Source organism: Acomys russatus, chromosome 30 (assembly GCF_903995435.1).
Source record: "Acomys russatus chromosome 30, mAcoRus1.1, whole genome shotgun sequence".
In the NCBI taxonomy this organism is placed as follows: Eukaryota; Metazoa; Chordata; class Mammalia; order Rodentia; family Muridae; genus Acomys; species Acomys russatus.
In genome coordinates, this window is record NC_067166.1 from 6,649,575 (window position 1) to 6,669,855 (window position 20,281).

The window sequence follows — 20,281 nt, forward strand, 5'->3', positions numbered from 1 at the left end:
TTGTTCTATTTTTCTAACAAACTCTGTGATACCTAAGAAATGGGGGGTGTTGAGTTTAGTCTTTTCTTTCTACCTGACAAACAGAACCTCTGAGTCACTTGTTATTTATTCTCCATGACGACATCCAAATACAGACGGTATCAACTAGCCAATTTAATGATTAGTAACTAGAGCACTTATAAAGCAAATACATGGGCAGAGAGATCAACATGACATATTATACATCGACCATATTGGCAAATGCATTAAGTACCATCAATAAATTTTAGGGGATATAACGAAAATAAATAGGCAGTGGCCAAACAATCAGTACTTATATATTTGGTAGCCTAATGTCCACCAATCTCTCTAAATGTTTTGATGTGATATATTATTTCTATTTCCACTGTGACAGTGATACTTAAAGGCAATGTAAAGATGGTGACATCTGGGGACCAGGACGATGGTACAGGTAGTAAAGTGCTTGCTGCACAAACATGAACTCAATTTAGACGTCTGGCTTTCACTGGCAAGCACAAGGCAGGTGTCTCTAAGCCCAGTTCCGGGGAGGAGGTAGAAACAGGTGAATCACCTGAGCTCACTGGCTGGCTAAGTCAGCAGACTGACGAGCTCCAGCTCAGTGAGAAACCCTGGCTTAAAAGGTACGATGGAGCGCAAAGGAGGAAGACATTCAGCACTGGCTTCTGGCCTCCAACGCACGCACGCGCACATAGACGCGCACGCGCGCACACCCCTGGTAGGTACTACATCAGGGAGCTCGCATTCTACAGCACATTCCTGCAGCATCAACGCCCCACAAAATCCAAGAATGCTAACTTCAGGCAGATACTCCGGCTACTAAAAAGGACTAATATTGACAGAAAGAGAGATAGACGTTCTTCTCGTAGCCGTTTGCTCTGGAATTCAGGCATTAATATCAACCACTAGATTGGTTTGGAGGTCTGCTGAGAAGCAGTCCGGGAAGTCCTAGATCTTGGCTGCCGCCTCGGGCTGAAGCGTTAACTGTACCAGCTTAGTTGGCTCGGGTTCTCTGAGGACAGAGGGACTTTGAAAGCTTTTCTTTTCCAACCGTTTTCATGGAGATGTTGAGTGCCTGTTCAAACAAATATTTTGGATGTTTTTCAAAACAGATTCTCTTTTAAAATATACAACTCAGCATACTTTCAGTGAACTATTAGAAACACATGCCTAAAGCTTTGTTTGAGAAAGTGAAAATATATTTCCAAAGCGAACTTTAGTTGGATCTTAAAACATTTTAAAAATGAAGACTACTACACAGAGGACAGAGTTCAGGATAAAAGACTAGTGCTTTCTTCCTTGGACACTTTGATTCAACTACGCCCATCAGCGTTATTCGCCATCTGACCCGTAGTTCAGCTGTCCCTGCTGAAAATACGTATGGTCATGCAAAAAAAAAAAAAAAAAAAAAGAGTGTGTGAATTTTGAGCAAAATTTACAAAATATTTTAAAATATGACTCAATTCTCATATATTCATTTAATACACTCATAAGCAAAGAAACCTCACTCCTACTGATGCCTTTTTTAGATTTCTTCTCCTTAAATTCCTTAAAGTCTTTTGGCTTTTCAATCTGTCTCCACCCTTCGACAGCCAAGCCATACTTGTGTGAGGTTTATTAACAACTCCATGACTCACAGGAAGGCTAATACCCAGCATGGAAATCTTGATTTGAAATGGCTCACTTATTCACATTCCTATGGAAGTTGAAGCATTCCAACAGACAGGTTGGAGTAATTTGTTTAAAAAAAAAAAAAAATGACAAGGAAATCAAGTATTCCAAAAACGTTGTACAAATAAATTTTTAAATAATGAGCCCCACTGTGCTTGCTTCTACCTACTTGGTGAAACACTTTGCCAGATAACTTTTCAATAAAAAGGACAGAAAAGAAATTACTTGGGCCACTGTACCTAGAAAGTCCTGCTACTATAGAACGCTGATGAGTGCTGGGCCCGGCTTGTTTCTCACATCCTCTGAAGCCCGTACATCATCCCTGCACAATCCCCTCTTCTACAACCCAGCTTTAAACATGGTTGCCAAGGGTGAGCCTATATAAGCTTCTCTACTTTGGCTAGTTCATTGGTATTGGTTTTCATTGTACAATTTATTGTACAAGTATTATTTAAGTTCCAATCAAGCATTAAACATTTGCCTGAGGTATTAAACAATGAAGAAAACATGCATCCTCAAAGATGGTACAGTAGCCTGCCGTGGAGGTATAGAAATAAGTGATTTAGACCCAGGGAGAAGAAACCAAGTGTTTCAGGCAACAACGGGAGCAAGGCAGTAAGGACGGCCGTGTGATGCTCGGTTTATGTGGGGAATGGGGTAAGGGACACAGAAGAGGGAACACACATACACACCACACACACACACACACACACACGGCAGGGAGGAGAAGAGAAAGAATCAAAAGACAAAGCATGAGACCTATTTTAAAAGCACATGTTGGTTGGTAGATGGGGTATTTCCCACGCTAACACGGGGTTTAACCCTAATGGAAGGAAGCATCGTGTCTGTTTCTTTGACTGAATTTTGACTCTCTAGCTTTACGTGTAAGGGTGCCCTGGAGTTCACAGGTCTTCACAGAGGTCACGCACAGGAGTTCTCCCCTCTACTCTCACTCCATTGGTGGGTTCATGGAACTTGACTCCATATCCATGCTGTCCATACTTACAGTAGGATGTCCACATGGAATAGCTGGTTTGTGCATCCGACTGCTTACCCACTGGGCCTCCCTCTCCCACCTGTTGGTCTTCACCGCCCACCACACTAACCACCGCCCCTCAAACACTGAGAGCACACAGCTTCTTCAGGACCTTTGCTCCTAATTCTGGGTAAACAGGAACCGATGACAGACAGCCGTTTATCTAGGCCCCTGCACAGCTTGGTCGTCATTTCTCGCAGCTCTTCCCTGAGTTAACCCTTTCTCAACAAGACCCTTCATCACTGTGGTCGTCATCACAGCTACAATTTCAGCATCTCTTCTGCACTCCTGCTATCTGCCTCCGCTCCACGGTTCCAATCCTCTGCAGCTACACGCCCTAGTACTTATTTGACAAGTACTTACTTTTTGGTCCCCTCTGGTGAAATGCAAGCTCTCGAGGGACAGGGTTTTGTTGTTGTTGTTGTCACTAGCATATTCTCAGAGCCAACAACTGTGCTTGGCATGTCACAGGAGATGTACACTATGTGGTGACTGGGGGGGGGGTTGGGTGTTTATGTCAGTGGTAATGCACTTAAAAATGCGGTAAGTGAGTCAGGTGTGGTAGTGCACGCCTGTAATCCCAGTACTGGAGACAGAGGCTGACAGATCTCTGTGAGTTCGAGGCCAGCCTGGTCTACAAAGTGAGTCCAGGACAGCCAAGGCTACACAGAAAAACCCTGTCTTGAAAACAAAAACAAAAACCAAAAAATGTGATAAGGGAATACAGAATAAACCAGTACTTGAAGAAAAATGTGTGTGCATATTGTGTGTGCAGGTGTGTGCATGTGTATGCATGTGTGTGCATGTGTGTGCGGGATGCACAGGTGTGGAGGCCAGAGGCCTCCACTTTTTGAGATGAGGAAGCTGGCCTCATCACTTCGGCTGACTGGCCAATGAGCTCTAGGGATCTATCTGACTGTCTCCCAGTCAGACCCTCCTAGAGGTGGGATCACAGGTGCCTGCCACTGCCCAGTGTTTATGGGGTGCTGGGGATCCAAACTCAGGGTTTCACACTTGTGTGCAAGCACTTTATGGAATGAGCCATCTTGCCAGATCCAAGGGGAAAACCATTTTGAAATAACTTTCGATTGCTACCCAGAAATTGGAGAAGTATCAAAGTGTCAAACGTTGCACAAACTAAGCAGCAGCCTGCAAGCACACTAAAGAGTAGAAATCTGCCCTATTAGCTACGAATGCGCCTAGGGCTTTCTCTTCGTTTCCTTCTGCCCAGTGATCCTTCCTACGGAAACCTGTGATCCAGAAAGGTGCTGACATCTTCCAGCACTGTCTAGAGATCTGCTCATGCAGCTCTTCCACTTTGGAAGAGGGTGGTTCCGTCCACTAACTCACCCCACAGAAAGATATGCCACCTTTTATGGGCTCCCTCTGTATCAGTGGGGTGTGTGTGTGTGTGTGTGTGTGTGTGTGTGTTTGTGTGTGTGTGTGTGTGTGTGAGAGAGAGAGAGAGAGAGAGAGAGAGAGAGAGAGAGAGAGAGAGAGAGAGAGAGAGAATGAAGGGGGACACTGAAGTATGCAAGAGAGGAGAGGAGAGGTTGGGGGCTACATACTGATTGACTCCAACTTAGCCCTATTATACTAACAATACCAGTATTTTGAGCTTTGTATGGAATCTGGGGTATGGGAGCTCATGTCTGCAATCCTAGTACTCAGGACGATGTGGCAGAAAGACTGTTGGTTTGAGGCTAGCCTGGGCTGTATAATGAGTTCCAGGCCAGCTTGTGCTACAGAGAGAGAGTGGCCTGCTCAAAAAACTAATCAACAAGAACAAAATTTGTATGAAACATCAAGATATACAAATAGTATTGCAAATACTAAATGTAAAAAAAAAAAAATCCAGCAAATTTCAACAATACCATATGATTATGAGACTGAGTTGAATTTGAAATTAACCTAAATAATTGTTACAATGTTATTTTAAAACACATTAGAGGCTTGTTATTTTAAAGTGAACTTTTGCTATACTGTTAGTATATACAACTTAATTTTTATCAGCATTGCTTATAATTAAAGTTTTTGTGGCATATGTTAATTTATTGCGTATATGAAATTAAATGTAAGAAAGTAAACACGTAGTTTGCAAATGGATGAATACACAGGCACATTTACATGGAGTCCAGTTTTTAAGACTGCTACTGTTATTTTTCTTGTTATGTATTTACTTATATTATGCATGTGTTTTTCCTGTATGTATGTCTGTGTACCACATGAGTGCCTGGTGCCTGTGGAGGCCAGAAAAGGGTGCTGGTTCCCGTAGGCCTAGACTTTTGGACAGTTGTAAGAGGGGATGTGGGTGTTAGGAACCGAACCTCGGTCCTCTGGAGGATCAGCCGGTGCTCTTAAGCATCACACTCTTCCTAGCCCCGCTGTTACTTTTTAACTGACAAGCACAGTATGACGAAGAAGGCTTAGAAAACGTAAATGCCAACAAACACTTGGCTGAAGGTTACACATGCCCTATTTAAGAATTCTAAACTGTTAACTTAGTTGCAAGTAAACATCTTTATCAAAAACATATGGCAAAGAACTTGAACTGAAAATTAATTCTCAGGCTCATGTTATCCTAATTAAATACAGATTCAACTAAGAATGAATTTCAAAATTATTTCTATGTAATTCATGTTTCAAATTTTGGCTTTCAAAAATGCCATAAATTGATGTTTTAATTCTACTGTGCTGAGGGCAGAAAAAATACACTCTCTGTTATGTACCCTCTCTCTGTTACAAAATGATCTGAAATAGGAATGCAAGGATTTGGTTGTTATTTTCTTTTTCAGTATTACCATGGAAGATGAGAGTCACATAAGCACAAGAAGTGTCACAACCACGTTCAGATGAGTGCACCTGTAGGTAAACACCAACAACATGTGTCTTCACTTTTCTCTAGGTTGACGTCAATGGTGATACCACCACTCCACCTCAGCGTCTATTTAGAGAGAGCGATTCCACACAGGACATGGTGAGTGACATTCCCCAAAACGAGACAAGAAAGTGGGGACTTCAAGCAGCTTCTCCTTATCCACTATATGTGAATGCCAAAGAAGTCTAAACAGTCTCAATCGACTTATGTGCAATAATTGCAAGGGCTATCAATGTAAGACTTTGAAACAAAGTGCTTGTTTTAATTATAAGTAAAGATAGGTTTCAGATAGCTAATTGTTATTCTTCCATTTACACAAATCAAGGCAAACCGAAACAAAACAAAAACCCCTCAAAGTATGACTTTCCAGCTTTTGTAACCTAACTATTCCACAATTGGGGGGGAGGGAGGAATAAGAAACATGATAGGCTAGTGGCTCCCATTTTAACCAAAAATTTAACTAAATTTTAGCACTGACCTAACATTTTTTTCTCTTAGAAAATTGAAATAATGAAAAAAAAGTAAAGAATACACCGACACAGACACACACATGGGGGGGGGGTCTTGCTTTTAATCTCTATATATGGTACTAAGAGTGCCTTAAAAAAATATGCTGCCCAGTGTGGCCTTGACCTCCTAGTTCAAATAACTACCACTGTACCTAGTCTGTTTTTGCCATTTTAGTGTACTCACTCAGAAAGTGAAAACCAAAACCCTGAACATGCTTTAATTACATCTCTGAAGAACAGGAGCCTCTTAATCATCAGTCTTATTTCATTTTTCAAGGGTATATTTATTTTATGTGTATGGGAATATTTATTTTATGTGTATGGGTATTTTGCCTGCTTGGATGTCTGTGCACCATATGTGTACCTGGTACACTTGGAGGCCGGGCAGGAGAGGGCTTCAGTGAGCCGCCAGTGGTGCTGAAAATTGAACCTAGTTCCTCTATAAGAATAAGAGCCGGGCGTGGTGGCGCATGCCTTTAATCCCAGCACTCAGGAGGCAGAGGCAGGCGGATCGCTGTGAGTTCGAGGCCAGCCTGGTCTACAAAGTGAGTCCAGGACAGTCAAGGCTACACAGAGAAACCCTGTCTCGAAAAGAAAAAAAAAAAAAAAAAAAAAAGAATAAGAGCTCTAGTCAGGTGTGGTGGTGACGCACGCCTTTGAGCCCAGCACTTGGGAGACAGGCAGACAGATCTCTGTGAGTTCCAGGCCAGCCTGGTCTACAAAGGGAGTCTAGGACAGCCAAGGCTACACAGAGAAAACTTGTCTCAGAAAAATAAAAAGACCAACCAAAACAACAACAACAAGAAGAATAAGAGCTCTGAGCCACCTCTCCAGCCCCTGTCTCTCTTAATTTTATCCTTCAGAATGTGGTGCTGCAAAGGCAAAAACAGTAAGAGGTGGAGCCTGTAAGAAGAAATTAAACCACGGCCTCCTGTCTCATTAATGGTCTTAAGGCCTCCTTAACAGAGGTTTTGAATAGCATTAGTTAACTTGCTCTTTAGCTCTTCTGCCATGTGAAGACACAGCCCTTACTAGACCTAAGGCTTAAGCCTTCATCTTAGACTTTCCAGGCTCCAGAACTGCAAGAAAACAAATGTGTTCTCTTCACGCATTAGAGAGTATGGTAGAAGCACAAAACAGAGTGAGACTTAAGAGGACATTTCTTCTACACATTAAGCTTTAGGCACCGTGGTGACTCTCAGGGCAGGGAGGATGACCTAACGGGTACAGCACTTGCTGCCATGAGCACAAGGGCTTGAGTTTGGTTTGCAGCAACCGCGTACGAAGCTGTGCATGGCGGCATAACTATAACCTCAGTGCTGAGAGCACAGGCAGATCCCGAAAGCTCACTGGCCAGCCGGTCTGCACTAATGGATGTGCTTCAGGCTCAGTGAGAGACCCTGTCTCAAAAAACAGAAACAAAACAAAACAAAAAACCAAGGAGAGACAGGAAGACACTGATCTAGACCTTTAACTTCTATCTGAATAGTCCCCTGAACACATGCAAACACCTATACATGGACAGAACACACACACACACACACACACACACACACACACACACACACACACACACACGATTCTCAAGAAAGGAAGATGAGCTTAGATAGCCACTGGCAACGCTCCACCAACTGGCCGTTTAGGTGCTCAAGGCTGGCTGTATCCTCAACTCAGATGTCAGGTGTAACTTCAGCAGAGACCCCGGCTATGTGTGGGGCATATTGTCCTCCAGACCAGCCCCGGAATAACGGAAGACTGATTAACGCTAAAGTCCAGGGTGAAACTCTTCTTGTCAAATGACCAGCGAACATTTATGTACAGCAGTGGTTCTCAGCCTTCCTAAAACGGCGGCCCTTTAACACAGTTCCTCCCGTTGTGGTGAACCCCCAACCATAAAACTATTTTGTTGCTATCTTATAGCTGCAATCTTACTGTTAGGAATCAGCATAAATATTTGGTATGCAAGACATATGACATAAGGCTCCTGTTAAAGGGTCATTAAATCCCAAAGGGTTTGCAACCTACAGACTGAGACACACTGACATACAGCAAAGTTTTCTAAGCAAAGTACAAGATATATTTTAGGGAAAGAAAACAAATACTGATAAAATAAAATGTAAAAAAAGGTACACTGAAACAGGGCATTTCCCACGTGCCTGGCAAGAGAAGTATAAACTGGTGCAATCTCTCTAGAAGGCAACTTTGCCTTGTGGTATTAAGAACCTACATTGTGTGCATGTGGTACTTTGATAACCGTCCTCTGAGACTCTCTTAGGAGGTCAAAAGTATGATATAAAGTTATGTGGAAACCCCTTATCATAGCACTATTTGAAAGAACTAAAGCTGCCAACAAGGGAAGTGAAATGGTCAGGCAGGTGCAGCGCTTGCTATGCAAGCATTAATAACCCGAGCTCAATCCTTCAGACGCACAGGGTGGAATGAGAACAGACAGAACAGAAGTGCCCTGTGACCTCCACATGCACAGCAGCACGTGTGTGCTCATGCACACATAGCCCAAACACGATAATAGTAATTATAAAAACTGTAAAATGTTTAATATTCATATGTGATAAACTATATTTTAAGATGATATTTAGAAATAATTCCTAATATGATTTCTTTCTTGTGGTCTCAGAGTTTTGTTTTTCTTTGTTTTTTCAGTATTGGGGTAGAACGCATCATCCCACACATGCTTGACATGTGTTCTCCAGCCTCAAGGACTCGTAAGGACAATCTGTACTGCAAATGCACAGCTATGTTTTCAACCTGTCACTTCACATAGCAGTTTTTGCTTCTGTTTCTGTACCTAGGGTTCCTAACAGTCAAAACCTTTTAAAAGAGCAATGGTTCATTTTTATTAATGCGCACAAATGCTTTGCCTATATGTATGCATGTGGATCCTGCTTGTGCCTGGTACTCGTGGAGTTCAGGTGTGTTGGATCCCCTGGAGCTGGAGTTATGGATGGTTGTGAGCCACCATGTGGGTGCTGGGAACTGAACCTGGGTCCTCTGCAGGAGCAGTAAGTGCTCTTAACTGATGAGCCAGTCCTCCAGACCAACAGTTGAAAGCTCTGGATTACATTGTTGAAAGATTTTATGTTCCAGCTGGAGAAGTGGCTCATCAGTTAAGAGCACTGGCTGCTCTTGCAGAGGACCTGAGTTCAACACTCAGCACCCACATGGCAGCTCACAACCCTCTGTGACTTCAGTTCCAGAGGATCTGACCACCTCTTCTTGCTTCCATGGGCATCAGGTGTGGACGTGGCTGCCCAAACATACATGCAGCCAGAACACTCATAAAAATAAACCTCTTTTAAAAACTGTAGGTTTGTTTCATGGTTTGAACTTGAGGGAGAAGCTAGAGATTAATAAAAGAAGTGATGTTAATTACAATGCTGGGTGTGAGTGTGTGTGTGTGTGTGTATGAGAGTGTATGCATATGTGTGTATGTGTGTGTATATCTGTGAGAGTGTGTGTGTGTGTGTGTGTGTGTGTGTGCGTGTGTGTGTGTTGATAGAGATTGAACTAGGGCTTTGTGTACTTGAAGCAAGAACTCTACAAGTAAGCTGTATCTCCAGTCCCAAAATGTTTTTACTAAAAACAAGTAAGCATGGGGGGATGAAGTTAAGGTGAGCAGCCCCCAACCCTTTTAACTTCTCCAGAAACAAAGTCAGATACATTCTCATGGGTCATATCTGTGTGGAGCACCCAGGGCTGCTTACATCGGCGCGCCTGGAACTCCTCGGGCGAGATCAGGGACCAGCAGCATGTGGTCCAGGAGAAGAAAATGATGGCCATTGCCTGTTTCCATTAATAAAACTGGATTTAAACATGACAAGGCTCATGCAGTGATGGAGTACCTGTGCTGCCTTCCACTCTAAAACAGCAGAGGTGAGGCCATATGCTCACATAGCCGGAAATGTAGAAGAAAAGTTACCTAGCCCCTGACTCTAAGAATGTATGGTCGGTGTACTTTGGGACTCAGAACCTGAGCAGAGTTTCCGGAATGCCATTATCAGATCTCCCTTAGAGATGCTTATACCCACATCCCAGGGCCTCATTCAGCTGAACTCTCACAGCTTGCAGAGCTCCCAACCCTAGTGGTTCTCAAGCTGTGTGGGTCAAGACCCCTGTGGAGGTCACACACCAGATCTCCTGCTTACCATTTACTCACACTGTGATTCCTAACAGTAGCAAAATTACAGTTACGAAAGTAGCAACAAAATAATTTTGTGGTTCCTCACCACACCATTAGGAACTGTATTAAAGGGCAGCAGTGTCAGGAGGGTTGAGAATCCTGCCCTAGGAAGTTGAGAACTGCTGCTCTAGGCCTTAAGCAGTGTAAATGGCACCAGCGTGCACATTCAGCCATCTATGACTCCACAGGGTTGGGGAGTGCTGGCTCAGACTGGGTTTAGCTAGTATTTTCCTACTAAAACATAAGTTTTGAAGATACACAGATTTTTAAATTATTTTTACCCATTGCGTCATTTTGTTTCAATTTTTCTTTTCTTTCTTTTTTTTTTTTTTTCCTCTTTTCTTTCCTCTCTCTCTCTCTCTCTGGCCAGAAGGAAACACTGAACAAGCTTAATGTTTGTTGGCAAAAGGGAAGAATGGAGAAAGAAAGGGAAATGAGGGGAAAAGCACAAAAAGATGACAAGAGAGAAGGAAACAGAAAAAGGAAGGCAAGGAAGAACAGAGATACACACAAACACTAGGGCACGACTTACAGAAGCCATTACTGTGTGATTTCAACGTCAATCAACAAGAATGACATAGCGTGTATGTTTCCTGCTCACAGGAAAGGCATCTGGGGGCTGGGAAGTGTGCTTCCGTGTGCGGGACTGTTTCCTTAGGATTCCAGGTTTGATTCTACAGACTCTTTTCATCATCCTCCTCCTAAATCTTCCCTAATTAGAAAAAAACAAAACACAACAGAATAAGCAGGAGCAGCAGCAGCAGGAGGAGGAGGAAGACAAGGAGGAGGAGGGTGGAAGAGAAGGAGGAGGAAGAGGAGGACGAGGGAAATCAGCATCACCCCACAGCAGCACTGGTGATGGAGGCACGATGTTCCAGACTTGTCATTTTGAATCTTGTTTGTGTCTAAAGTATAAGAATTGTGTACTTAAAAAAAAAAAAAAAAGAATTGTGTACTTTACTTTGTTCTCATCAGGAGATCATGTGAACGGTACTCAGGAAGCATCGCTGATGTGCTGGGGATGTTACTCAGCAGAGCAGCATTTGCCTAGCACATGCCAGGCTCTGGGTGAGCCCCAACACTGCAAAGCTAACCAAATGAATAAAGGGAATAAGCACTGCTAACATTGGGGTGCATGTCAGGTTTTGCTTCCTTTTCACTTTACGTAAAATAGAATAACAATCACACACAGTCTAATTTTCAGTGTAATTATTTTCTTAGTCTGATGTTGTAAAACAGGGTCTCCAGTAGCCCAGGCTGGTCTGGAATTCACTGTCCCTGTAACTCTTAGCTCCCAAGTGCTGGGACTGCAGGCTGTGCCGCTGTGGGCATGTGTCAGCTTCTTTTGACAACATGACTTTTAATGTATGTGAGATTCATCCAGCACTCCCCAGAGAGCTGCCTGTCCCCAGCTTCCCAGCAGTGAGAGTAGAAGTGTGTGTCACTGCACCAACTACTTAGGTGGTTTCTGGGGATTGAGCTCAGCTCTAAGGCAGGGGCTATAGACTAAGCTGTCTCCCTAAGACCACAGACCAATTTATGTGCATTATTAGCACTTGGCTTTAAATTCCTTGAAAGCAACCTTGAATCTCTTGTTATCACTACTGGCCTCAAGCTCTGTGGTGCTACTGTACCATTGCGCAAACACCTTCTCACTAGACACTTGAGTTAACACCGAGCAGACAAAGGTGGGACCTTAACTCTTCATAGCTTTTCTGATCAACAAAACATCTTTGGTTTGACCCTGCAGAGCATCAGTCAAAGCCCCGAAGGCTCCTGTGGTTTTCTGGCTTCTCTTAGTAATACCAATGAGGAAGGAAGGAAGGAAGTACAACTAAGTATGGCAAACTTCCCAGAAAGTAGGAAAAAACCAAACCAAACCAACAGACAAACCCAGATCTAACGCAGGTGAGCAGATACTGATGGGGATCATTTAAAAAATAACTCTAGGAGAGGAAGAGAAAAACAAAACAAAACAAAACAAAACACCGAAACAAAGAAATTGAGAGAATAAAAGGATTCCAATGAGACTAGAAAAAAAAAACAAAACTTAATCTAACAACAAAATCACACATAAACTTAAGGTACTCTAACACTAAGACCAAGATTTTTTTTTCTTTAAGCATTTGGCAAAAATATAATTCAAGGGAAAAAAAAATAACAGAAGAAGGTGGAAAAGTACAGAGGTAACTAGGCCAAGGAAAGAAAAAGAAGGAAAAAAAAAAAAAAGAGGTGGAAGGGAAAGGAGTAGGGGGAGAACAGGAAGTGGAGATGGATTTGATGAAGGCAGCAGTACAGTTTGTAGTTCACCACAGCACAGGGTCACCAGGGATAACCAAGGTCCCACCCACCCATCTGGGACTGATTGGCAGCAAGCTCTGCATCATGCAATTCACAGCAGCTTAGCAAACCAGCCTTCCTGGGGAAAATCCTTCTCTGTTTCTCCCCCTCCCGCTCCTCATAGGGAGTTTAAGATCACATCTAGGGCCTTGTGTCTGCTAAGGACACTGTCTACCACTAACCAGTTTTCCTCACTCTTGTAGCCTGTGCAACCCTGAACTATAAAGCCATCAGGCACTAGGGGGCCACTCCCAAGCACTGCATGAGCAGACATGCACTCACCCCTTTGCCTCGCTCATCTACAGTGACAGCGTTGGTGGCAGGTGGAACTGCTGGACGCTGCTCACTCTCGCACAGACGGGAAGACGCTCTAAGAAGCAGGGTGCCATGATGTACCTTACAGGCTCTGAGGGCTTGAGGAACACTCTGAATTTGAAATATTCAATTTGGGGCTGGAGGGATGGCTCCGTGGTTAAGAGCACTGGCTGTACTTCCAGAGGTCCTGAGTTCAACTCCCAGCAGCCACAAGGTGGCTCCCAGCCATCTATGCTGGAGTCTGACGCCCTCTTGTGGCACGCAGGCACACACGGAGACAGAGCACTCACAGATGAAAGCCAACTCTATCCTTACCAGAGCTCATCAGTGCACCAACCATGTTACCAGTTAGCAAAAGCTTGAAAGCGTTCAGTGCTGCAGTAAAGGCAGCATGTAAACCGCCCAATGGTTTTCCACTCTAATACCAAGTGGGCAGCAGAGTCCGACAAGACTATAATAGCTGAGTGCTGGTAAATAGACTATAGGGGAAAAGCACGTGTGCAAAGCATTCTTAGGAGGCTGAAGAGTGAGTGAGCGAGCTCCTGCCGTAGGTAACCCTGGGCCTACGAAGCCCTGAACTCTGGGCAAAGGAGAAACAAAGGAACATGCAGAGAAGGGGACAGATAAAGGCCAGAGCTACTCATGGCAGAGTGCTTGCCTAGCATATACAAGGCCATGGGTTCAATCCCCAGCACTGGGTAAAAATTAAGAATCAACCATCTCATAACTTTTTAGGAGTGGTGGGAAAATATGAAGCAATACTGAACAGCGGCTCTATCAGTCTGCAAAGGTCCGAGAAAAGCCTGTTAATTCTCGATAGAATGTATCAAATAGAACACAGGAGAGTTCTAGGCCTTTCTGCCCTTCCATTTACATTTGTGTGGTTCATTCTACCCCAAACAGGTAAAGACAGAAAGAAAAAAAAAAAAAAAAAAAAAAAAGCATAGGAGGGAGGCATGCTAAAGAAAAGGCGGCCTTACTTTTCAATAAAGTACCTTAAAGATCCAAATACCTATGGCATGTTTCAAAACCCTTCCTCTGCCTGATTTAGACTCTAGCTCACCTAAATGATAAGCATGCAATCAACCCTTCAGTTTGTAGCCGTTAAAATGCTTCTATCTAATTTAAGATTTAAGACTGCCACCTAGTGGGAGGGAGAGAAATAACACAAGCTAACTGTAGGGTAAGTACTAGTCAAACATTTTTTTTTCTATCGTCCCACAGACATGCTGTTTCCCAAATGTAAGATGATGCGTGGCATCACAATCACGAATGCTAGTTAGCTGGAATATGTGGGCAATGTAAATCTGAAAGGTATAAACAATTTAAAGTCCTCGGTTCACAAATATGATAAATGAACTTGGGCTTGGAAAGGTGAGCAGACCACTGGAGACAACAAATTACATGATATACATGGTACAGGGATGGCACCGAAGTAGGGTGACTCAAGGAACAGGAGCTTGGTGACCGTTGTCGAAGTTGGATCGTCTACTGGAAGAAACGGTGGGTCTGAGTTTTATGTACACGTAGGAGGGAAGAAGCCAGATCTCAGCAGAAGCCATGTTTCATAGCACTCACACACTTTTTCTCATCCCATAGCGTCTGCTTTCTCAAGCAGAAATCACCCCACAGGCAGAAGCAGTGAGCACTGCTAAGTTCTTACAGGAGGTTGCTCGCCTTCACCCATGCTTACCAGTTACACCAGGGCTGAGAACAGCGGACTCCTTCGTTTGACACGTTTCATTATAGAAAGTGTATTTCCATTTAATCTACCCTGTTAGATTGAAATTTCAAGGACCTGAAGTCCTGCCAACTTACGTAATGGAATGCACTCTCATGACCTATGTCCTACTGTCACAGTGGCCAATTATTTATCACAGAACTTAGAGGTTTCAAGAACACTCTAAGCACCCAGCCAGCATTTATTAGTGCTCACACTCACTAATACTGAACATGCCACCGAGATCACAGAATAGGTTTCTCTATCTCGCTCGAGAGAGACTATTAATGACAATGACACATTTGTGTGACCAATTTAGCACTACCAGCTTTAGCTACAAGAACGGGAAAATCAAGCATCTGAGAGATGGCCAACAACACCATCAGGGCCAGCTCTCCGCACTCCTTGTCTCCTGGGCTGGAAGGAGCTGCAGCTTTTAAGCAGACTGTCATGCAGCTGATAGACGGAGGTGGCTGAACAGTGTTGAGCATCCACTAATCCTGTCTACCGAGCTCCCTTACCTCAGCTTCTCAGCTCCCCTCAGCCATCTCACTCTCCCCCAGACTCCATTTAGACTACTTAATCACTGCTGGCCGGGTGGTGCTGTGCCAACAAGTCACTGCCATTTGTGACCAAGCCACTCAAGCCACCAAAGAGCCATTTGAGGAAGAACAGCAGTCACAGGCGAGAAGACCTCCCATGACACCAGCTGCTAAGACCAGGACAGTGCAAGTGTGAAGCCCTGCAAGCATGCCGGTGCTTCTGGGAAAAATCACATGCTGCATCACCAGTCACCGGCCCTCTTTACGGCAAAAGGACACTTCTGGATGCAGGAGGGACACACAACCTGCCTGATGACTAAATCAAAAGTGATGCAGAAGAATCAGGTTTCCTAAGTGTGAGTGAGGTGTTAATAAAATCTTAACCAATGCACTCTGTTTATATGGCCAATTTTATATAAGTTACATAAGAGATAAATGAGAAGATAACAAATATGGCCAAGAATATAAAGAAAAAATTCAGTGAATACAAAGAAAAAATTCCAAGTCCAGTTTTTTACATATATAATACACATAGACACATTGTGACTGTGTGTGTGTGTTAAGTGTTTTTTAAATGATCTGTTTATGTGTACCGGTACTTTGTCTGCAAGAATGTCTGTGTACCGTGTACGTGACTAGTGTTGACGGAGGCCAGAAGAAGGCGTCACACCTCCTGGGACTGGAATTACAAATGGTTGTGAGCCATCATGTGAGGCTCATGTTAGGAAATCAAATCCAGGGCCTCTGGAAGAACAGTCAGTTCTCTTAACCACTGAGCTATCTTTCCAGCCCTCTTTGTGTATTTTTATTTACTTTATTACCTGTCTGTCTGTCTGTCTATCTATTTATCTATCTATCTACCTAGCCATCACTCAAGACAGGGTCTTACTATGTAGTCCTGGTTGTCCTGGGACTCATTCTGTAGACCAGACCATCCTCAAACACAGAGAGATATGCCTGTTTCTACCGCACAAGTGTTGGGATTAAAAGTATGTGCCATTATGCCCAGCTTTAAATGCAATTTATAATCGACAGCATCTCAGATTTGATGAACTATTCCAAATCCTATCTTACACCATTCAGGACCATTTTAGTCTTTGTCACAGATTTGTTGTTGTTGTTTTTGTTTTTTCCAGATAGGATTTCTCTGTGTAGCCTTGGCTGTCCTGGACTCACTTTGTAGACCAGGCTGGCCTTGAACTCACAGTGATCCACCTGCCTCTGCCTCCTGAGTGCTGGGATTAAAGGCATGTGCCACCACCACCCAGCTTTTCTCACAGATTTTGTATATTCCTGTTAAAACTACTTTAAGTATATTTTATATATTTTTCTACTTCATTTTCTTACTGGAAGGCTATTTTTGTCTTAAATTTTCTTTTATATTCATGTATTTATTTATTTATTCATTTAATTACTTTGTGTCTGTGTGTCTGTGTGTCTGTGTGTCTGTGTGTATACCCTCAAGTGCCATTGTGCAGAAAACTTGCTCTAGGCAAGTCATCTCCCTCTGTCATGCAAGTCCTGGGGGTTTAACTCGGGTTGTCAGGCTTGGTAGTAAGTGCCTCTTCCTGCTGAGCCGTCTTGCTAGGGCCTGGGTTTTTTGTTTGTTAGTTAGTTTGTTCTTAAATAGACAAGGTACCACTAGTAGCCCAGGCTGGACCCTGTCTCACAACCTTCCTGCCTCTATCTCTTGAGTGCTAAGTGATAGATGTGCCCCACCATTTTTGGTCTTACTTTTGCCTATTTTGTAAATAACCACTCTGTGTATGTGGCCCACAAGTATGTACACACACTGAGGCCAGAGCAGGACACTGTCCTCTACCTTATTTCTACGAGGCAGGACTCTTTCTTAATCTGGAACTCACGTGTTTTGATTAGACTGGCAGACTGCATGTCATGGTGCTTCTCCTGTGTCTACCCGTGACACGCCTGCACTTAAAGGTGTGCGTGGGCTCCTATCCAGTGCCTGTGGTTGCTGGGATGCAATCTCAGGTCCTCCTGTTTGTACTGCAAGCATCTTACTCAGAGCAGCATCTCTCTACACAGAGGCTACTTTACTGAACTCACTGTTACATTTTTCTGAAGGGGATTCTCTTCAGGGTTCCAGTTACAAACTGAAACATTACTTCATCTCAAGTTATCTAAAGTATCTCTGCTGGTGTTTAAATTCAATGAAGGTAAAGACTATTGTTTCTCTATCTTTAGCATGTATGAAGTGGGAAATCAACACATATTTGAGGCAATTACATAAACACACCTTACTTGATAAAACCCAACCCTTTCCTTGACAGACATGTTGATTTTAGTCCAAAGCACAAAATATGTAACTGAGGAAACAGTACTCCTAGCACCATACACACATACGTCAGAGTATAAGTCCTGTAAGAAAGTGGGTATTATCAACTCTATTCATCTTTTTGACCATAATTTATTATATCTTAATTGTTAGAAGCCCTGATTATGAGATAAATGCACTAAAGCCTTACCTTTTAGATCTTAGATCTGACGAATCAAACTGGATATTCATAGGTCCAGGATTTACTTCATGTTCTACCTCAGGGATAAGATTCCTGGACTCACTATCCACATCTGCCATTTTTCTCAGATTCCAGTCACTGAGGAAGCTAGTCCTATATAAATCAGACAAAGGTAATTTAGTTTAACCTTACAAATATTTTGCTATTTTTTTAATATATTTGCATGCAAAAGAAATAGAAAAGATGGGACTTTGCTGAAAGCATCATTTAAAAAGATGGCTCACTGTTACCCAGGTTAGTCTCCAACTCTTAAACAAGCCTGGGAGTATAGATACAAAGCCATCATGACTTCAGTGAGGTATATGACTGACATATTTGTCAGAAATACTAGTAACTAATATTTCTTATCTCTCAGTGTAATGAGGAACAAGTGGGACAATTCGTTGCCAGGAATATACAGAGTCAGTTATTTGGACTCAACACTAGAATAGAATATTTTAAAAAATCTTTTGGAAAGCTTTAAAAAGCAGGAATGAAGATGGGAGCGGTAGCGCACCCCTTAAATCCTAGAACTCAAGGAGGCGGAGGCAGGCGGATTGCTGTGAGTTCAAGGCCAGCCTGGTCTACAAAGTGAGTCCAGGACAGCCAAGGAAACACAAGAAACTTTTCTCGAAAAACAAAAACAAACCAAGAGAGGGGTGAGGAATGAAACCAGATAAGTTGACAGAAAAGGAAAGAATCATGAGAATGCCTGCGGGAAATGGCTGCTTCATCAGAATTGGAGCTGGTGTCTTCAGAGCCTCGAGACTTAGGAGATACACAGAGACCAAAGTCCCCCTAAAGTAAAGACTACAGGAGGTTAGTTACCCTCAGAGCAGAGTTCAACAAGTGCATGGGCCTCAGTCTCTCACAAGGAAGTGAAGTTTCCGTAACACTGTGGCTATCACATTAGGCAGCATGAAGGAAACCCACTGCAACTGTAGAAGGTTCAGTAGATGTAGGCACGCCAGCTTCTACAGTAGCACGCCTGGCCAAACATCTCTCCGGAACGCACACCTGCAGAGCCAGCTGCCCACTCAGCATCTTTACCTGGATATGATTGTACAACTCAGGCTTGGCGTGTTCCAAACTTGATTTTCTTTCTCAAAAAAAAAAAAAAAAAAAAAAGGACACTGTTTTCCTGACTCCAATTAGTAAGATCTTTGACCTTCCACCTGCTCTGGTCACAACTCTTGGCATCGTGAGTGGCTTGTGTCCTCACGTTCAGCATCCGTCCATTAGCACATCTCATCAGCTCTCCCTTCACAGAGACCCAGAACCACACCGTCTCCATCTGCACCACTGCAACTGCTTCTGTTTATGAGAATGTACTACTTTTATTGTTACGGGCATATGTGAAATTTCACTTTAAAATGCTTAAGACATATTATACGCTCATCCTTGGGACCTCATGGTCTAACAGACACTGTTGAGAATGGGACTTCAGGGAGGTTAATGGTAAAGTCTATACTGTTTTCCTCAGCTAGTGAATTTTTATTACATTAGAATTCTTGGAATCTTTCACAGGCATTATAATATAAACCAAATGTTACTATGCTCATATACTCTAGAATAGCTAGCTCATTTACTGAAATGCATTTTATTTTTGCTTACTCTACTTTCATTGAAAATTCATGACCTGTACAATTAAAATGATTTTATCTAAAATAAAAGTCTATATTTCAATAAGAGCATCATATGGAATCTAAGACAATTTGTAGTATGGAAAAGATTGTGAAGGGCTCAGCTTCTTCAGTCAGCTTCCCCCAAACAATATTTAATGAAAATAACTAAAGAACTACAGCAGCTCAGTGGTGCTTCTTGCCACTACGCCTGTCCTACAGTCTAGTCTGCCATAAAGGGACAGAAAGAGGTGGAGAACAGAGCAATACAGAAAGAATTGGACATCGTCCAGTCAAGTGGTGCACGTTGGGGAGGATTGTGTATCTGACACATGAGGGCTGCGATCAGCAGGACTACTGTACAGCTTACACTGCACGACACAACCTCCTACCAAAGATTATCCAGGCAAAATCCTATGACTTCTGCCGCTGAGAAGACGCCAGAGGACACCAAGAGGTTGCAATAGGAAGTACAGGAACTCTCATATGGTAATGACAGTGTTCATTCAACTTCTCCTATCGAATTCTAGTTACAGGGCTATTTGCTCTCTCTTCTCTGTCTCTCTCTGTCTCTCTGTCTCTGTGTCTCTGTCTCTCTCTGTCTCTGTGTCTCTGTCTCTCTCTCTCTGTGTCTGTCTCTGTCTCTGTCTCTCTCTCTGTGTCTCTGTCTCTCTCTCTCTGTGTCTCTGTCTCTGTCTCTCTCTCTCTGTGTGTGTCTCTGTCTCTCTGTCTCTCTCTCTCTGTCTCTGTCTCTCTGTCTCTGTCTGTCTCTGTCTCTCTCTCTCTCTCTCTTTCCCTCGTTGCTGTTGGTATTGCCATTCTCCACGGAAAGATGAAAGGCACAAGGAAACAATCCTGGAATGTCAGAACCAGGCCTGAGCTGATGCTCTCCATCACAGTGCTGTGCTGTCTGTCC

General features: G+C 43.2%; 1 protein-coding gene across 5 annotated transcripts in view; it reads right to left on the minus strand.

Moving 5' to 3' along the window:
* Slc38a9 (solute carrier family 38 member 9) overlaps positions 1 to 20,281 on the minus strand; it is a 76,309-nt gene that overhangs the window by 48,191 nt on the left and 7,837 nt on the right. For 2 of the 5 annotated variants that reach the window (XM_051172304.1, XM_051172303.1), the window contains exons 1-2: positions 17,714 to 17,857; positions 1,009 to 1,093 (exon numbers count right to left, since the gene is read on the minus strand). The exons of 1 other annotated variant lie outside the window; for it this stretch is intronic. Coding sequence is in view for 1 of the 4 variants with exons in the window: in XM_051172302.1 (XP_051028259.1) it covers positions 17,714 to 17,823 (110 nt within the window). In the remaining 3 variants the exon portion in view is untranslated. Of the gene's footprint in view, positions 1 to 1,008; positions 1,094 to 17,713; positions 17,858 to 20,281 lie in introns of those variants that run through there. 2 more of the 5 variants (XR_007833532.1, XM_051172302.1) reach the window with 1 other exon arrangement.